Source organism: Capricornis sumatraensis, chromosome 15 (assembly GCF_032405125.1).
Source record: "Capricornis sumatraensis isolate serow.1 chromosome 15, serow.2, whole genome shotgun sequence".
Classification (NCBI taxonomy): domain Eukaryota; kingdom Metazoa; phylum Chordata; class Mammalia; order Artiodactyla; family Bovidae; genus Capricornis; species Capricornis sumatraensis.
Window position 1 is genome coordinate 31212815 of NC_091083.1, and position 19556 is coordinate 31232370.

The following is a 19556-nucleotide window of genomic DNA, read 5'->3' on the forward strand; positions in this document are numbered from 1 at the left end:
ACTAGATGATCTCTAACGTTCCTTTTTTCTCAGAGTCCTTGAAAGTGTTTTCAGTTCCATGAGGTGGTTCTACCATCCCAGATTCAATTTTCTCATCTGAAACATCTTTCTGCCTCCATCTTCAGATGGGAAAATGCAAAGGTATTATTTCAAGGGGAGTGGTTTTCAAACAATATACTTCTTAAAAGCTCACTGTGGCAGATGGTAGCCAGGATGGGCAGTGCAAATGCCCTGGGGACAATGAGGCTGGTTGGGGAGGAACCCTGAAAAGTATTGGGTTGGTCAAAGAGTTCATTGGGGGTTTTCCATAAGACTTTGGAAACAAAAGTTTCCAATGAACTTTTTGGCCAACAGATACAAGTAGAACAGCCAGGGGTTCCTCCAGAGGGCCTCCCGAAAGGGGACAATCTCATCATTAGCAGCAGCGCTTCCTGCCTCTACTGGGACGGGGAGGTCAGAACAAGGATAATGGGAATTGTCCTGACACTCAAAGAAGGACAGGAACAATAGAGATCATGCATTTCAGTTCTCTTCCTTCATAAATGTGGACACATAGCCAAACTAGAAGAGAAACCACTTTTCTGGCATTTCTGTAATGACTATATCCAGTGAGACCTTGATAGAAGCAGGTTGCTGTTGGCCTCCGCAGTTTATTTCATTTATCTATCCATCTAGCTGTTGCTTAGTTACTCAGTGACAGAAAAGGCACCTTCTCACTTGTGCAGCCGTGCCTACTCTGAAGTTCACTAATGTGTGTCTGTGCACCTTGAAGTCAGGGTGAGTGCTGCCTGTGTACACGTGGCCTGGCAGAGTTCCTACACATGCCTTTCATAGTTGCTGGCTTTATCATGTCAAAGGGAGAGAGAACACTGAGCTGAGCTTGTTCACTGACAGGGTTTTTGTCGGGGAGGTGCAGGGTAGGGGGTGTCTGGGTTTGGTTGGTAGAGGCTCTTCAGGTATTTCGAGAGCAGTCAATACAGAGTCTTGAGACCAACTGAGGGATAAACTCTGTCACGTGGCTCACTGATCGGACACCTGTCCCTCGGGCTTTCAGGTGAGAACTGAGGCACAGGTAGAGTCCAAGGTTGGAAGGATTACTGGAGAGTTAAATAATAAGTTTGAATGAAGTCTGCAACTTATCCCTGCCGCAGATGCATCAGTGAGATGCTATATTCAGCTGATCCGGTTACAGTGTTAGCCACCCGGCTAGATGGATCAGCTTATTCACTCACTCAAAGCACAGTATTCAAAGGGTGCCCATTATAAGGAAAGTGGTGATACTGCCCCTCAAAGCCTTTTGGGGGAAGGAGGGAGAGGCCAGAACAGACAGGAGTCCCATCATAAAACAGATGATCCCCAACCTAAACAGAAATATCATTTTATGTTAAAATAGATATCTTTTTAATGTCCCAAGGTTTGGGAAGGCAAAATGTGACACTAAATTCTTAGGACTTGCTGTTCTGAGGTTTTGAAGAAGATGAAACAGAATGTGAGAAAACTGTAGCTTTTCATATTCAATTTGCAAAATCTCCCTGAACGCAGGGCACTGAGCTCCTCTGAGGACTAAGGGCTGGGTCTCTTAATGGAAGTAGTCTGCTCAAGCATCGGCATCTCTGATGTTAAAAATATTTTCAACGCAAATATTCTCATATGCCATATTTTCCAGTGGGTGATGAAAATGGAAATGTGTTTTACCTGTTGGGGTTAGAGAAACACTGTCCAGCCGTTCATCACCATCAACTGCCTCTGCTGGTTACAAACATAAAACACAAATCTCGTTAGTTTCAAGGCATTCATTCATTCTGCCTAATACGGTAATACAATTTAAAAACTCCAGCATACATAATAGTTTTCACCTTTCTTTTCCCTTCTCAGTTTACGCTAGATCACATTAGAGATTTTAGGAACATTATTTAAATGAAAAAAATTTTTAATGATATAAAATCTTTTTGTGTATTAAATTTTTTATATCTTATGATCCTTATTGTATCACTCATTGATGATTTCAGTTCATTTTCACTTATTTACATAGGCTTCAGTATATACCCAGAATCTGGGGTGAATTGTTTAAACATGATTGTTGAAAGCATGGAGGTCAGTGAATTCCTATGGCAGAATTTTACTGGTCATCCCCAGAAACATTCCAGTGGGGCAGGCTTATGACAGCTTGGGAATGAAACCTTTTCTGATGGCTGGAAACTCAATCTAAAATTGACATCAAATCATGGATAAAATCAGAATAATAAGCATTTCTTCAAAAGATTCGTGACTTCTATGCTTTAAAATGCAAAATGCTGCTCATCTATTTCAATCGCCCTGAAGAGTTTTCCAAAGGTAGATCCTTTTGTCACAGAGAGCCTTCCACCAAGTACAAAAAAAAGAAGGTGCCTGTTTGTTTCCTGGTAAGTGATGAGCTTGTCAATTTCCCGGACGTACCGAGGACGGGCCAGAACATTCCACAGCTACTGGGATCACTCTGGCCTGCTCCCTCTGTCTGAAGGCTGTGGCTCTGTTGGAATTTCCTGCACGTGTGCCCAAGAGGGCAGTTGGGTGAGGGCTGATGTGTGCAACACGCTGTAATGCTGAGTTGGTGGGATGCAAACTAGTGCTTTGTTCTTGTTCTGCTTGCTGCGGTTTTGTTTTTTGGCTGCTTGACATCTTAATTCCCCCACCAGGTATGGAACCCATGCCCTCTGCAGAGGAAGTGCAGAGTCTTAACCACTGACTGCCAGGGAAGTCCCTGATCGTTGTGATTTTAGACACAATCAGGGTTCAGAGATGGATGGAAACATTCAGAGATTTCCCCTCGTTTACCTCTCTACCATCCTGTCTGCAGATTGCCACACGCTGGCCCGTGAAAAACCCATCGCCCCTCACCTGCTAAACCCACCAGAAAGAGAAAACACCGAGAGAGTAGTCAAGACCAGTTTTGGTTGGAGAAGATGGTGATGTAGGTGAATGCTTAATAATGAAAAACATATCCAGATGGGACAAATGGTAAGATTAGAATTCTGACAATAGATTTATGGGCAAAATACGCTCACACTAAAATGTTAAGTGTTTCTCTCTGCATGAAAAGTTTATGGCTATTTAAAATTTTGTTCAAGTTTAACAAATTTTAAAATTTTATTTCATATTTAAAAAATAACAAGCGTGTTATTTTCATATTTAGAAGACATTATTCTCTTAAAAATTATTTATTTATTTATTTGGCTGTGCTGGGTCTTAGTTTCAGCATGTGGGATCTATTCCCCTCACCAGGGATTGAACTCAGGCCCCTTGTATTGGGAGTTCGGAGTCTTAGCCAATGGACCACTAGGGACATCCTGACATTATTCTCTTCTGATTGGTTTCAGTGAACTTAAATAGGAAGATGATCTTTCATTGTCTGGGATTTAAAATTTTCTTCAGTAATAATAGCTCTGATAGGGCATTACCATTTACTAAACGCTTACCACCTACTGAGCACTTACTATATGCACCGTGTCATCTAATCCTTAGCAATCCCTACAAGGTAGGTCTAACTTATGCCCATTTTAACAAATGAGGCAATGGAGTCAGACATTAAGAAATTTACCTAAGGTAATAAAACAGCTAGTAAGTGACTCTGCCAAGGACTTGACTCAGGTTAATGCCTTGACTTAATCTCTTTGCTATTAATAGTCCAAACATATATAACATGCATCACTATAAGCTACATTTTTAAAACTTCAGGTTTTTTAAATTAATTTTTTAAATTGCAGTATAGCTGATTTTACAATGTTGTGCCAATCTCTGCTATACAGCAAAATAACTCAGTTACATACATAAAGACATTCTTTTTTTATATTCTTTTCCATTATGGTTTATACCAGGATATTGACTGTAACTTCCTGTGCTGTACAGTAAAGCCTTATTGTTTATCTGTCCTATGTATAAAAGTTTGCATCTACTAATCCCACGCCTTCCCTCCCTCACCCCACCCCCTTGGCAACTACAGGTCTCCTCTCTAGGTTTATGAGTCTATAAAACTTCAAGTTTTAGTTCATTTTACACTGTAGTAACTTTCTCTACTTCCTATGAAAAACTGCATTTCACTTAGTGATGACAAAAATCAGTTCCAGGGATGAAGTTGATCACTTTGTAATTCAGCTATCCTCATTTTTTAAAAACAGGCCTGTGCAAATATGTGCTCTGTAAGAACCAAACATACACAACCCCCACATCTGTAAAGGATTATGTATAAATTAGCAGCTGACCGCTGCACGAACAGGGCCAAGTGTCTCGGATGAAGAACACGACTATTACTTAAATTTAATTATAACATCTGTCTGTAACAACAAGCTCACAGTCTTTCTTCTCTGGTGACAGGCAAGTTGTGAGATTTGAGGAAGATTGAACAAGTCCAATAAAAATGTAATAGCAGCGACAGCTTTACTCTTAGATCCAAGAACAACAAAAAAATTGTGATTTCCGTGCCAAGGAAATAATCTAATGAAAATTATAAAAAAAAAATCTACACCAGGAAAGGAATCATTCCAGTTTTCGAAGAAAAATTATTACATGTGATGAGAGCCCTGAATGAGTTTCTATTTAGATTTGCAGAACAACTTTTCAAGTCTGTGGGGGGCACCCTTTTTTTTTTCTGGAGGCTGTGAGGGCTGGCTTTAGCAGTGAGTTGATTGTTTGCCCAGGTGGAGTTGTGTACCTAATTCCAGGAACTGGGCCAAATACAATAAATCAGGTCGAAGCTGTGGAATACCTTTGAGGCACTGTATTGTCACTTAGACCAAGAAGGAGACACAAAAAGAGCAAGCAATAGAATTGAAGCCCGGCCCCTTAGTTCCCATCACGTGACAACAGCAACACACGTGGCTCCTGCTCGTTTGCTGGGGTCCCACTTCCGTGCTGCTTGGAGAGAATGAAGTGGGGCAAGATTTGACAAAACTGGGAGACAGAGCCGACTTGGCAGTCACTGCAGACGCGCTGCCATTTTCGCTCTCCTATGGTCGCCGTGTGGTCTCTATGTCACCTTCCACTTCTCAGACACTGATAGAACCTGCTAGAAGGGCAAGCGAGAACTGCCAAGGTGCCAATCACAGCTCTCTGAGCAGAGAATCTAAAGCCAGGGCCAGAAGTGAAAAAGTCCTAAATCAGATAAGACAACGACCCCAGAGCAGGGCAGGCAGTCATCTGGGCAGGTGAGATGGGGGAGGGGGGCGGAGACTGCACCCCATTCTGTACCAACAGGCACGGGAATTACTAACCCAAACCCTGAGATGGTTAAGAAGTGTGTTCCCTGGCCAATCTATCTGGGGGATGTGGAGGAAGGTCCCCACTGTGTGTGTTACAGGGAAGGGAATGGAGGCCAGAGCTTAGAGTAACTGGTCTCAGCATCTGACAACAGAAAAAAACAACAAAAAAGAGGCGTGTTTATGTATAAAATATACACAGGAGTGGGGAACAACATCAAAACGGAGCCTGTTGCTCTAGTCCAGCGTCTCTGAGAACAGTGCTCTCCAGTGTACTCAGCGCAGGCCCAGCGCGCTACACCCGATGCACGTCTTCTGCCTTCGAAGGCGACTCTTCAGACTAGAACTTACCAGTCCTTTAGGGATCAGTGAGTCACTCGCCATCAGTCAGGTGCAGGCTCTGGGACACCGAGCCTGCTTCCTCCGGGTGGTCTCTGCAGCTCCTCAGGTAGCAGCGTCAGGATGAGAATTTATCCCATCCTTTCCCCGCAAGCTCCCGAGGAGCTCTGAGCACTCCCTACACCCTCCGTGTGCTCCCATCACCCCTTGTAACACAGGGAGCGGTTTTGGTGGAAGGAGCCTGTACAGATTTGCTGGAAGCTGATGGCATGACTGGGACAGGGTGCAGGGACCAGGGTGTAGGGACCACAGGGCAGCAGGTGGCCGGGTGGGGCGGCTGTGGCTCGTGGGAGTAACCTTGTATTACATTTCAGTCTCTTCACAGTGATAAATCTCAGTTCTGTCTGATAATAGACTTAGTGTCTTTTGTTCTGGGGGTTTGAGAATTTGCTCTGAAAAGCAACAGGTAGATACAAGTGCTCACATACTCAAAACAGTCAGCATGGGTTAATGCAGAATTCAGGCAACTTAAGACTTAATACTAACAGGGACAGTGTTCAGGCTTATTCTTGAAATTTGATTAGGGATCATCTGAGACATGCACCCAACATGACACCAGGGCTCACTTAACAAGGGGTGACTCACGGTGCTGTCCTTCCTAACACCTGCTAGTCAGCTGCAAAGAGCTCTTTCCTTGGAGCCTGAGATCTAAGGGGTCAAGAGTCACAAGGGGGCCTTTGTAAGGCGTCTCCAGGTGGAGACAGGGGACCTTCAGTCTGAGAAGAGATGAGACCCGTGGCAGAAGGTTGATCTTCCCAGGTGTTACTCAGTTAATCCACTCGGCGTGAGGTCCAGGCATCCTGACCCACGACTCTGAACCTTTGGGGGCGGCTGGGAGAAGCGGCAATTGGGAGGGAAGAAAGAGGACTGAGGAGATGAGAGCACAGAAGTGAGAGGAAGGACCCGAGGAGGAAGGCCAGGCATCTGGAGAATGGCTGCAGGGGTGCCCAGGACACAGCCACCCCCAGGCTCTGGGGGCGTGGGGAAGCACTGGAACCTCAAGGAACCAACAGGTTATTCTCTGGGATTTCACGTGACTGTGATGAGCTAAGTCCTGTTTGCTGTGGACTGCTGTCCCATTGTTTCTATTCATTGGTTCGTTGGTTCATTCAACAAATATTCCCACGTGTCCACGCTGTGGCACACACTGCTCTCAACATTTAGGGACACACAGCCTCTGCTCCCAAGGATCTCGTGGAGGAGACACGTGTGTCCCTGTCATGATTCCGGTGGCGGAAGATCGAAGTGTCTGGGCTGCCTGTGAGGCCTCCAGGAGGAGGTAGCCTTTCAGATGCTGCATGTTTCCCAGGCAGAGAGAAAGTGGGTGTGGGGGTGGCAGCCGATTTCAGACCAGGGAGGGGGCTGATGTGGCTTCAGGGGGCAGAAGCTGATGGCAGGAGATGAGGCTGGCGCTAGATGGTGAAGAACCATGCATGCCATGCTGAGAGGGGTGTTGAGCAGGGATTTTATTTGGGAGCCGATAGGAAGTCAGATGTATTTAATCTGGGGAGGGGCATGAACAGACCCCATTAGCAGAGGCACAGGGAATGAAGACTCGGGTCTCAGGATATGGCCAAGCCTAGAGCCGAATGCTGGGGACGATGGGTCAGTGCACGTCACCAGGGAGGATGCAGAACAGAGGAGACAGGCAGAAGTGAAAGAGCCAGGGAAGGAGACCCCAGACACGGAGGGGGTATCTAGAAGAGAACCGGAATGGAATCACAGAACCTGGGGGAAGAGCGTGTCAAGAAGGAGACTCGACAGGGTAAAAATCAGTATGGAGGTCAAGTTCAACTGTTAATATAAACAAGTGAAATCTGATGATCCGATGCGAGCGTGGCAAACGTTCTTGTAGAGGAGTGAAGTCAGAGGGCAAAATGCAGTGGATTCTAAGCACGGGGAGCTTAGCCAGTGACCTGTGATGACCCAGCAGGGTCGGATGGGAGGGAGGGGATTATGTATATATATACACATATAACCAATCCACGATGTTGTCCGCAGAAATTAACACAACACTGTAAAGTGATTATCCTCCAGTAAGAAATAAAGTGAACTGGGATGGGGACATGAACTCTGGGAACACAGACCCTTTGGGAAGAAATCTGACCAACGATGCCAGGAGAAAGACACGGAAGTGCTTTTAAGATGTGCAAGGAAAAAAGAGTCACTTTGTTTTGTTTTGAGTTGGCAAAGGGAAGGAGAATAAGGTCATGGGCATTTTTTGAGCATTATATATCTGCTCTCCATCAGTGGCAATACTTTATCTAATTTTAACTCTGAAAACACCTCGTGGAAGGCATCAGCCTCGTTATATAAATGAAGAACCCAAGGCTCAGAGGTTGAGACACTGGTCCAGTTTGCCAGGAGATTGTAAATGGCAGACCAGAGCTAGCAGGGCAGCATGTCCTCTGCACCGCACTGTGCTGTTTATTACTGATGATTTGGGGATGCAGGAGGCAGTGAAAACCGGAGACAAAGACGAGGTTGAGGGTATGACTTACTGTACAAGCCTGAAAACCTTTGAGAGCAAAAGGAGCATCACTGATAATAACGTCTGGACCATAAGAGCAAAGCGGCTGCCCTGGCATAGCAGGCCGGTGGGTCTCCTGACTCAGGATGCAACTGTGGCTGCCCCAGGGACCCCCACACTGCCAAGCACGGCTGTGCCCAAAGACAGACCTCTTCTGAGAGGTACGCTAACTTCACTGATAGACATTCCTGTACAGCACACATCAGGAGCCTCAGGACAGCGCTGAGACTGGCTGTACTTCTTGTCCCCTTAGTGATGGAGACTCAAGGATAAGAAGGACCTAGTGACTTGTCTGAGGGCCAGAGCTGGTGAAGAGCAGACATAAGTCCTGGGAACTGGATCTACTGACTTCTCTGTGACTTGTTACCTAAAGCGATAATCCATTTGTTTACCAGTTAAACTAGTAGTCCACTGCTCTTTATAAAAAGAGAATCAGTTAAGTGTAAAAAGAAGCCAGAAGGGTAAAGAAGGAGGAAGGGAAAATTTTTAATAGAAAACTCATCCAGGAGTTGAGTCCTGCTGCTGCTGGTGCTGCTGCTAAGTCGCTTCAGTCGTGTCCGACTCTGTGTGACCCCATAGACGGCAGCCCATCAGGCTCCCCTGTTCCTGGGATTCTCCAGGCAAGAACACTGGAGTGGGTTGCCATTTCCTTCTCCATTGCATGAAAGTGAAAAGTGAAAGTGAAGTCGCTCAGTCGTGTCCAACTCTTAGCGACCCCATGGACTGCAACCCACCAGGCTCCCCCATCCATGGGATTTTCCAGGCAAGAGTACTGGAGTGGGGTGCCATTGCCTTACTTTTATAGACCTGCAAGGGTTTATTAATTAATTTATTATTTATTTTTGGCTGTGCTGATGGGCTTTCTCTAGTTGTGGACAGCAGGGGCTATTCGGTGTTTTGGTGTGAGGGCTTCTCACGGTGGTGGTTTCCTGTTGCAGAGCACAGGCTCTCGGTGTAAGAGCTTCAGTAGTTGCGGTGCACAGGCGTAGTTGCGGTGCACAGGCTTAGTTGCTCTGTGGCATGTGGAATCTTCCTGGACCAGGGACTGAACTCGTGTCCCCTCCACTGGCAGGTGGGTTCTTATTCACTGTGCCACCAGGGAAGTCCGACTATAAGGTTTTTCACACCGAAAAACCACGCGGTCCTTCAGTGCTCTGTGTCCTGTCAAGGGCACTCTGAGCCTGAGCCCAGAGCTTTCCTTCCAGGGGCTGGTAACTGGGTGCCTCAGCAGGCTTGGTCACTGTTACTTCTACTCATGGTGAGAATTCCAAGAGGCTGTGTTACAGATAGTCTACTGAATTTGTACTGCTGTTCTCATGGAACCTCCAGATCTCTGTTAAATCCCAAAGTGTGACATTCTAGCATCTAAAATCTGTCTCCCCAGATGATGGGAAAATATATGGTACATATATGCAATGGAATATCACTCAGCCATAAAAAATGAAATAATGCCATTTGCAGCAACATGGATGCAACTAGAGATGATCATACCAAATGAAGTAAGTCAGAGGGAGGGACGCCACGTGATGTCACTCATATGTGGAATCTGAAATATAGCACAAATGAGCCCGCCCATGAGACAGGAACAGACTTAGAGAACAAGCTTCTGGTCGCCAGAGAGAAAGGGGGAGGGGGAGGGATGGACTGGGAGTTTGGGGTTGGTAGATGCAAATTATTATATTTAGAATGGATACACAGCAAGGTCCTTCTGTACAGCACGGGGAACTATATTCAATATCCTGGGGTAAACAATAATGGAAAAGAGTATAAGAAAACAATGTATGAGTTAGATGAGTCACTCTGTACAGCAGAGATTGGCACAACATTGCAAATCAGCTATATTTCAATAAAAATAAATAAAATCTGTCTGCCAAACTCTCACATCACAGCCACAGAAGCACAGAAGGCTCTTAGAAGGCCAGGGGTCCTGAGGTTTGATTAGGAATTTTTTTAAATAATAACTACACAATGGCAGAAAAATGACTCTGAAGGGATTCTTCACTGGTAAACTGTCCCATTGCTAATTTGAGGAGACTGCAAATGCAGATACCCAAAGCTAAATGGGCAAATGCAACCGCTGTTCACTTTTCCTGGAAGAACTATCCCAGAATAGCCAAGCCCAGGTTGAAAAAAAAAAAAAGGTAAGTTAATATTTTACTTAAAAAGCCCTTTCTACTTCACATGGTATTTCTGGTAGGATGATTATTGTTATTTCATTTTTTTTAACCTTAAACAACTAGTACTTTTTATAAAGGCATGCAGATCCAAATAAAAAACCAATAGGTAACATAACAGATCATAAAAGAGGGACCTTGTTTCAAACTTAAAACTACCAATGAGATTAGCAATCTTTTTCATTTGTGCTAAAATAAATGGCCCGATGTAATTTTCACTGTTTAATCTTAGGGTGAATTTCAAAATCATTTGAATAAGATTTGAAAATACAAAACCAAGGCAAATTATATAAAGCTTCTCCTTCAAAAGACAAAAGACAATGAAGTATCCGAGAGTAAAGAACTGTATTTTGCAACATCTAAGAATTTAGTTGAGGGCTTATGCAATTAATCTTCTTGCAGCTTATTCATACCTGAGCCTCTTTTTAACCTTCTTCTCGCCAGTTTGATTTGATCCTGCAGAATCTGAACCCAGTCTCTTGGGCCAGGAAGTTTATCCACATGATTAGCAGTGCAATATTTTTCTGTGAAGACTGAAAGAAAATGTGAAATATTGTTAAACATTTGAAAACAGAGAATGCATATCTGAAATAGGAACATAACCCCAAGAAGGGGGGGAGGGAAGAGTATATTTCTAAAAGATGTCACTTCTGCAGTGGCTATTGTCCAAATCCATATGACATTCTTTTGGTGAAGATGGAGCTTGGCGGGGCCCATCCTGCACACCATATCCTGTGCTTCTACTGAGACTGCTTTTTCTGATTGCTCCATGTCCATGTGTATGTGTCTTATGGACAGAGAAAATGCTTCCTAGGGGGTACCTTGGCCCCATGACAGAATTCTGCAAGTGTATTAATGTATTTCACTTTTCTGTTGTTAACTCAAAATCAAATGGAGGGGACTTCCCTGGCGGTTCAGTGGTTAAGACTTCCAATGCAGGAAGTGCGGGTTCAATCCCTGGTCAGGGAGCTAAGACCCCACACGCCTCCAGACCAAAAAACCCAAACACAAAACAGAAGCAATATTGTAACAGCTTCAATAAACACTTTAGAAATGGCCCACATCAAAAAAATATCTTTAAAAAAAATCAAATGGAAAATTACACAGAGAGATGATGTTCTCATGGTGATTCCCGCTAACTGGATCAGCGCTCAGTGGAGCAATGCAGCTGAGTCTTAGTGAAAGCTCCACTCCTACTTTGAGTCAACTTCTTGCATCCTGAGCTAGCAGCTCCTAGAGAAGAGCTCCCTAAAAGCACAAAGGAAGCTCTGGGAGTTGTGTGCCAGGACACAAGGGAGCAGGACAATTATCTGAGCGAAGCCGCACAGCGTGCGGCGGTGCTGGGGCTGGCACTTCTGCTTTGCACTGTGTTCCCGAGCACTGTTCAGCCTGCTCCCCTCGAGGCCAAGGCCTGCCACGCGGTCATGGCACACTGCCTCTTCGGTGTTTAAAATAGTGATGGTTTTAATGTTTCAAAGGTTTCTTTTAAAAAGAAAGGACAGAGGAAAATGTCAGATTCAACTAACTGTAAACAATTTCTATTGAATAAAAAATAAAATTTTCATTTGAATGAGCAGAGCTGGTGGCACTAAATCCACCACCACAGGAAGAGCTCGTCCCAAATAAAAGTGTAACTTTAAGCCTCCATGGATAAATGGACAAAGTAGACTTAGCAAAAACAATATGGAAGACATTCAAGTAACATGTAAGCCTCTAAGCTGCAAAACACACTTTATACCTACTAAATTAGATAAGCGATTAAGAAAATACTAATATTGATAAAATTGTGTCGACCTGGCACATGCAAGTTTGACTGTTGGCATAAACTGGCAAAACCCTTTTGGGAAATAAGATGGCTGTGGATGACGAGGGATGTAAAACTGTTATTCCTCTGGATTGGTAATCCTACGTTGTTAAATTTATCCTAAGTAAACAGTAATGTGAAAGAAGGGGAAAAAGTCATAAACAGTCTGGAATCTGTGGGGGATGGGTTTCAGGACCCCCATGGGTACCAAAATCCATGGATGCTTAAGTCCCATATGTACAATGTGTATTATATGCATACCTTCCCATATACTTTAAATCATCTCAGGGATGATTTAGATTACCTAATACAATGCAAATACTATGTAAATAGATGCCTGCACTTGGCAAGTTTGTTTCGTTTGGAACTTTCTGGAATTTTTTCCCAAATATTTCGATTGGCAGCTGGTTGAAACTGCAGGTGCAAAATCCGTGGATGCGGGAGCGGGGTAGGGTTGGAGGGAGTGTACAAACATCAACAATCCAGTTGTGCAGGAAGAGATGCAGGGTGGCCTGGGGCGGGTAGCTATGTGTTGGGGTTGGGCGGGGGAGCATGGATGCCTTTGAGGAATGTGCATAGTCATAGAGTCAGGGTGGCGCTAGTGAAGACAGAAGGGACGATGGAACAGATGGGGAACTGGCATTTCTGGAGACTCACATGACTTGTAAATCCAGGAGGAGGGATTGTGAGGGGATGGGCCAGATGCATTAGGGACGGTTTGGGACACACTGAGTTTGGGGCATCTGTGGAGCCCCCACGGGGGACGGCTGGCAGTTGTTTCAACACAGATGCCTGTAGTTCAGGGAAGGGGTCTCTGCCGAAGACGTAGACTTCAGGGGCACAAATGTGTGTGGTTGTTAAAATAACAAGAGAAAACACAGTGGGCAGGGAGGTTTCAACAGAGCGCTGGGCAAGCACAGAACAGCAGGAACCCCTGGGGTCTGAGGGAGGCTAAGGCACAGAGTCCAGGAAGCAGCTGGGAAGCATGGTCTGGTGCAGGTGGGAGTGTGTGAATACACTAAAGGGGAGAGACCCACAGTCCCCAGTGCAGAAGAGCCAGGAAGGTGTGGAGAGGGTCCCTGGCAGCCAGCAAGGACGTGGGGAGGGTGACCAGAGATAGCACTCTCCAAACACCAGGTTTGTGGGAGCAGGGAAGAAGAGGAGGAGGAAGGCTGGGGTGGGGGAAGGCAGGCAGCACTGTTGGAGGGGGTAGGATCCAGAGAGAAGGAGGGAACAATCAGAGGGACCATACACCAGAGGAACTGGGGGTTGGGATCCTGGAGAGAGAAGGGTGACCCTCAACCAGAATCAGGAGGAAAACTTCCTCCTCTGAACCCAGAGAAGAGGAAGACAGGGGTGGACTCAGAAGTGGCCAGAGGTGGTCATCACTGCCCCTGATGCCTCACTGAACCTGGAGAGTGCGGGAACACCTGGAATCGTAAGGCAGTGAGGATGCAGGGTGCTGAGCAGGAGGGCCGCGTGCTTGTGGTGGCAACTGCAGGGCAGGCGTTTTCTCCAGGGCACCTGGCAATTCCTTGTCCAGAGTGGAGATAGCGATGGGAGGGCTGGTCTAGGGTTAGGCATTTGCTGGCTGGTTTTGGCAAAGGCACAGGATATAAAGGACAGCATTGGAGATGTTGGTGAAGATGCCCACTCCCCTCCCTGGAATGAATTACTGCTTCCTTCAGCCATTTTCCTTTCCACCCAAATCTAGGAAGCAAGTGAAGCCAGAAAATGGTTCAGACTTAGGACGATCTAAGAGACCAGGGAATGGAAATCTCAGTGGGGTTGGCAAGGAAGTGCCAGGGAGAAAGGGCAGCAGGATGTGCAGTTAGTGGTGTAGGGCTGAAGTGGAGGCTGAGAGCCAGTGCGGACGAGGTCGGGACACTCTAGCTCTAGCAAGTCACGTGGATGGTGAGGTTTTCCCAGATGCCAGCAGGACCTGGGGGAGAGAGGACGATGCGGAGTGGTGCTGATGGAAAGGCTGTATCCTAACCCCCAACTGAGAGGAGGAAGAGGCAGAATTAAGGTCCAGGGAAAACATCGACAGGCTGCCCACCACAGGGCACATGGGCCATGCAAGTAAGCAGCCTCCACCCGGGAGAGAGGCAGAGGGGACAACATCCTGGGGGTGGGGCTGCCTGTGAGTCTCCTCTACCAGATTGTAGACAACTGCAGGGGCCTGTGTCTTGTCTCCCTAAAAGCACCTACTGCAGTGCCCCCAACTAAGAGCCCCATAAACATCGGAAGAATAAACAAACGTACTTTCTGCTTTTGTTTCTGATGGAAGTAAATACAACAGCTCAGACATTTAGGCCAATTGGAGGAGCAAGGCCTATCTGAATTAATAGAAAGTCTTAATGGCATATATTTAAAATAACAGGTTTTATTATAGTCAAATACCCACAGTGACATTTCTTATTGTGACATTTCTTAATCAGAGTTGCAGAAAGGTTCTTGAAATTCTGTTTGAATGACTATAAAAAAGTACCTGTATTTGGCACCCTATTAATTTATAAGAAAATTATACCACAAAATGATTGAGTGTACCATCTTACAGGTAAACATCTCCCTGCTTCCTCATAATATTATTTATGTAATTAATTTCCATAGCAACCCCTCTCTTCCTAGACTGGGAAATGCATGCATCCAAATTAGCCCAGATTAGGAAGTAAAGATTTGAAATAAACCAAATAGATTTGGATTATGCCGACATCAAAGTGATTCTTAGCAGATGCATGTTCAGGAGTAGAGGGAAGGTCCCCTAACATGTGGGTGGCATCCAAGGGGATCTTTCTAATCTCATCCTGAGCTCAAGTATTCTGCTGCATGTTCAAAAGGCAACAATTGCTGGCTATTTTTTTCTCCTTTCAGCAAAAGCTTATCTGCTTTCAATCACAAGAGACCAGGGAACTCTCTGCCTCCTGGGTCTGCATCTGAGACCTTTGAAGGCAAAGTATTAGGCTTTCAGGAAAAAAATACATCTATAAACAATTATTTCCACTGAACATATTACTGACATTCTCGTTTCTGGCTTACATTCAAACTTAAAAGAAACTTTTAACTAGAATCTACCTACAGAGGACGAAATCCTATTCCTTGTGACATGGGTAGATGAGGCCTGAGAAAGGGGCCAAAGGTTTGTGGTTGGATTGATCTGAAAACATCCCATATGCTATGTGGATAGGTATTGGGTAAGCAGAACATATTTTTGGTATCTGAATCCATAGCTAAAGGTCAAGCTATTACCCTGCTAACAGTTTCATTAGGAGTAATGATGTGAAAAGAGGTATTGCAGTAATGCGCTGGGCTTCCTACTATGTTAATAGTGGGTCATTAAGAATCAGAGGAGAACAATTTGCATTTATCCTTAGAATGCGATAGGTCCTGGAAAGAAATTTCCCTTCTTGCCTAGTTTAATATATTAAGAGGAAGCGAGGGATGATTTTACACAAGTCCAAATCATCTGAACAAGTGGATTAAGGCCAACCATTAAACTGAATACAACTGTGGAAGCATCTACTCTGCTTGACATCATCTGAGGTCCCAAGGCACAAAGATGCGTGAAGTTGCCAGGGAAATGACAACAGTTCAGTTTGATCTGTAGACAAATAAGGACTTTTCTCAGATGCTGCATGCATTCAAACCCTGCCCTTTAATTGGGCATCAATAATCAATAAGCTAGTGGTGGCTGAGCGGATCCTTCCCTGGGAACCTGGCATCTGATGTCATCATCAGTGAACACAGTGGTGTGGTGTGTGTCTGGATGTGGCAGGGGAACAGGTTGGATCAGCCATGTTCCCCAAACAGCTGTCTGTTCAGTGATGGTTTCTAGAGCAGTGGTCCCCAACCTTTTCGGCACCAGGGACTGGTTTCTTGGAAGACAATTTTTCCATGGACCCGGCGGGGGGTGGGGGGACGGCTTTGGGATGATTCAAGTACTTTACATTTGGGGGCATGTTCTTTCTATTATTACATCAGCTCAGATCATCAGGCGTTAGATCCCAGAGGTTGGGGACCCTTGTTCTAGAAGGCTCTCCACGTGGGGTTTTTTGGCTCTCTGCACTGGGAAAAGCAGGGCACTGTACAGATGTTGAAAGAAAGCCCCTGCATCACACAGGCAATGTAAGAAGCAGGGGAAGGCTTGAATAACTCAAGGCAGCCCTGAGAGCCTACTTCTGATTGGCAGACTTGGTATAAACTTCTGATCAGAAAAACGAGCAGAAATCAAGGTTTATATCAAACAGAACTGAAAGTGGAGTCTTCCTTAGATCTGCCAAACACCTGGACCTTGTGAGGGTCTGGGGAATAAGGGTGAGAAAGACAACTGTCCACAGCAGGGTCCTGGGGATGTGCAAGTGGGGAGGAAGCTTCGGACCGACCCCAGAGGAGAGGTGGACAAGCCGACTAGGTTTCCCTGCAGGCTGCTTGCACCTACATCCACCCACCTAAGTGAGTATAAGACAGCCAGCACCCAAGCCCACAATCAACCATTCCCTCTTTCCTTTGCCTCTTTCCAAGCTATGATTTGAAACTCCCCATGTGCTGAGCACGGTCTATCTCATTTAAGCTTGGCAGGAGCCTGGTGGCACAGGTATTGTGATCCTGTTTCTTTTGTGATGACAAGCTGAAAGCTCAGGCAGGTTAAATAACTGGCGCAAGGTGGCACAGCTAATAGGGATTATTTTCTATATAAGTTATTTAATTTTTAAGGCAGTCATGAAATTAAAAGACACTTGTTCCTTGGAAGAAAAGCTGTGACAAACCTAGACAACATATTAAAAAGGAGAGACATCTCTTTGCTGACAAAGGTCCATCTAGTCAAAGCTATGGTTTTTCCAGTAGTCATGTTTGAATGTGAGAGTTGGACCATAAAGAAGGCTGAGCACCGAAGAACTGACGCTTTCAAACTGTGGAGCTGGAGAAGACTCTTGAGAGTCTCTTGGACAGCAAGGAGATCAAACCAGTCAATCCTAAAGGAAAACAACCCTGAACAGTCATTGGAAGGACTGATGCTAAAGCTGAAGCTCCAGTACTTTGGCCATCTGATGTGAAGAGCCAACTCATTGGAAAAGATCCTAATGCTTGGAAAGATTGAGGGCAGGAGGAGAAGAGGGTGATAGAGGATGACATGGTTGGATGGTACCACTGAATCAATGGACATGAGTTTCAGCAAGCTCTGGGAAATAGTGAAGGACAGGGAAGCCTGGTGTGCTGCAGTCCATAGGGTTGCAAAGAGTTGGACACGACTTAGCAATTGAACAACAATGAGAACACAGATTCTGGAAAAGAACAATGGTTGAATTGTCCATAGGAACAAATCTATAGCTGACTGAGGTAATGCTTACGTATGACAGCTGTGAACGCTGGTGGTACTTTACCCACACGACACAGAAGGATGGCAGCCATTGGGTGGGAGACCCCTCCCTGGGTCTGTGGGATCATGCCTCCCCCTCCAGAGCAAGGGGCCCCAGGTGGCCTTGGTAAGGGACACAGCCTCAGGCAGCTTGGGTGTATAGCAAGGATGAAATAAGACATATGCACAACAAAGATGGAAAGACAATGCCACATTGTGTTTCGGCATTCAAAGAATGGCCTAAGGCTGCACCTGAGGCAGAAGAAACAGAAGGTGGGGGGGGAAGAAGCGGACAGGACCTGTGGGATGGTAAGAATTACAGCAATGCCAGACTGACAGAGACTGAGTGGCACTTGCTCAGAGGCAGATAGAAGACCAAAGGTAGACATGGAAAAGGGGCGATTCATCTATCACAGAGCTGGATTACAATTCACATTAAAAGAAAAAAAAAGGATGGTGTTAAACAACTCACGACCCACAGGAAAAAAAGGCATTCAATCCCTCCCTCAAATTTTATAGCAAAGGTAAATTCCAGATGGATAAAAGACTTGAATATGAAAGAGAAAACTTGAAAACTTTGTTGGGGGAAAAAAAAAAAAAGAATATCATTACATAATCAGGGCAAGGAGGACTTCTTAAAAAGGGCACAAGAAATGCACTAGGCATAAAGTAATCCATCTGACTGCTAATTCTAAACTCTGGTATGATAAAGGTCAGAAGTTTCTACAAGCTGGAAAATAAGAAAAAAATATTTTTAACACCTGAAAACAGAGTAAAGAATTCATGTAAGTCAATAAGGAACCAACAACCTGATGCGAAACACAGGAAAAGGATGGATGTTCACAGGCAAATAACCAAACAGTAATAAATATGAAATGATGCTCAACCTCATTACTTATCAGGGAACCCACCCCTGAGGTGCTACTTGAGACCCATCAGACTGACAAAAGTCAAATCTGTTAACACCAGATGTCAGTGAAAATAAGGAAAAATGGGATTTTGGATCCATTGCTGGAGGATGTCTAAACGATACTGTTGGCATTACAGAGCTGTTGGACAAATCTTTGTGGTGATGACAACACTTCTACCCTGAGACTTGGTTCCACTGCCTGCTGCACATCGCCTTCCACAGAGAATCAAGGGCAAGGAGGACCAACATAACTGTCTCTTAACAGAAGACGGGAAAGAAAGTGCTTTATTTATACAGGGGTGAGCAGTTAAAAGGAATAAACTAGATTTATAATGGACTGATATGGATCAACTTGAGAAAAAAGGACACAAACTTGCAAAAAAGTACCACATGAGGCCATGTATGTACACTCACAAATTTGCAAAATAGTAAATGTGACGAATGGATACATGAGCAGTAAAGATGGAAAAACATGTAGAACAGGGAAGATTCACACCAACTTCATGATACTCTGGAACAGGAGGGAGAAAGAGCAAGAAAGTCTGGTGGAGGAACACTGTGATTCTTAAAAAAGTAAGGAGCAAGGCTGGGGTATGAAGTAAGTCTAACATCTGTTTTCGATCTCGGTGGTAAGACGGAGAGAAAAGGAATCTTGGAAAATATCTCCAACACACTCAAGATGAAGAGGAATGTATTATTTCCACTTTTGACCTCAAGACTACTTACTGCTAATTCGGACAAATGCTGTTTGTAGATCAGTCTATGAACATATCAGACAATGTCTCCTAGGATGAAGTCGTGGATCTACCAGTGCTGACGGGTCGCAAGATCATGCCTTACACACACTTTCTCTTGGAATGAGCATCAGCAGCTTTCTGTAAAAAAGAGCCAGCAGGGACTTCTCTGGTGGTTCAGTGATTAAGACTTTGAGCTTCCACCACAGGGGACATGAGTTCGAGCCCTGGTCGGGGAACTAAGATCCTGCACGCTATGCAGCAAGGGCAAAATATAAATAAAAGAGACCCAAGAGAAGTCTGGGTGATTTGCCTGCTAGAAATAACAGGTGAAGGTGAGAATCCATCATCCTGCAGGTCTCAGCTGAAGTGTGACCTTCTCAGGAAGGGCCTCCCTGAGTTGGTTAACCAATGGTTT

At 45.0% G+C, this 19556-nt stretch overlaps 1 protein-coding gene across 1 annotated transcript in view; it reads right to left on the bottom strand.

The window, feature by feature from the left end:
• BEND7 (BEN domain containing 7) overlaps positions 1–19556 on the bottom strand; it is an 80849-nt gene that overhangs the window by 131 nt on the left and 61162 nt on the right. Inside the window, exons 7-8 of the mRNA XM_068987505.1 lie at positions 10748–10867; positions 1696–1749 (exon numbers count right to left, since the gene is read on the bottom strand). Coding sequence (XP_068843606.1) covers positions 1696–1749; positions 10748–10867 — 174 coding nt within the window. The remainder of the gene's footprint in view (positions 1–1695; positions 1750–10747; positions 10868–19556) is intronic.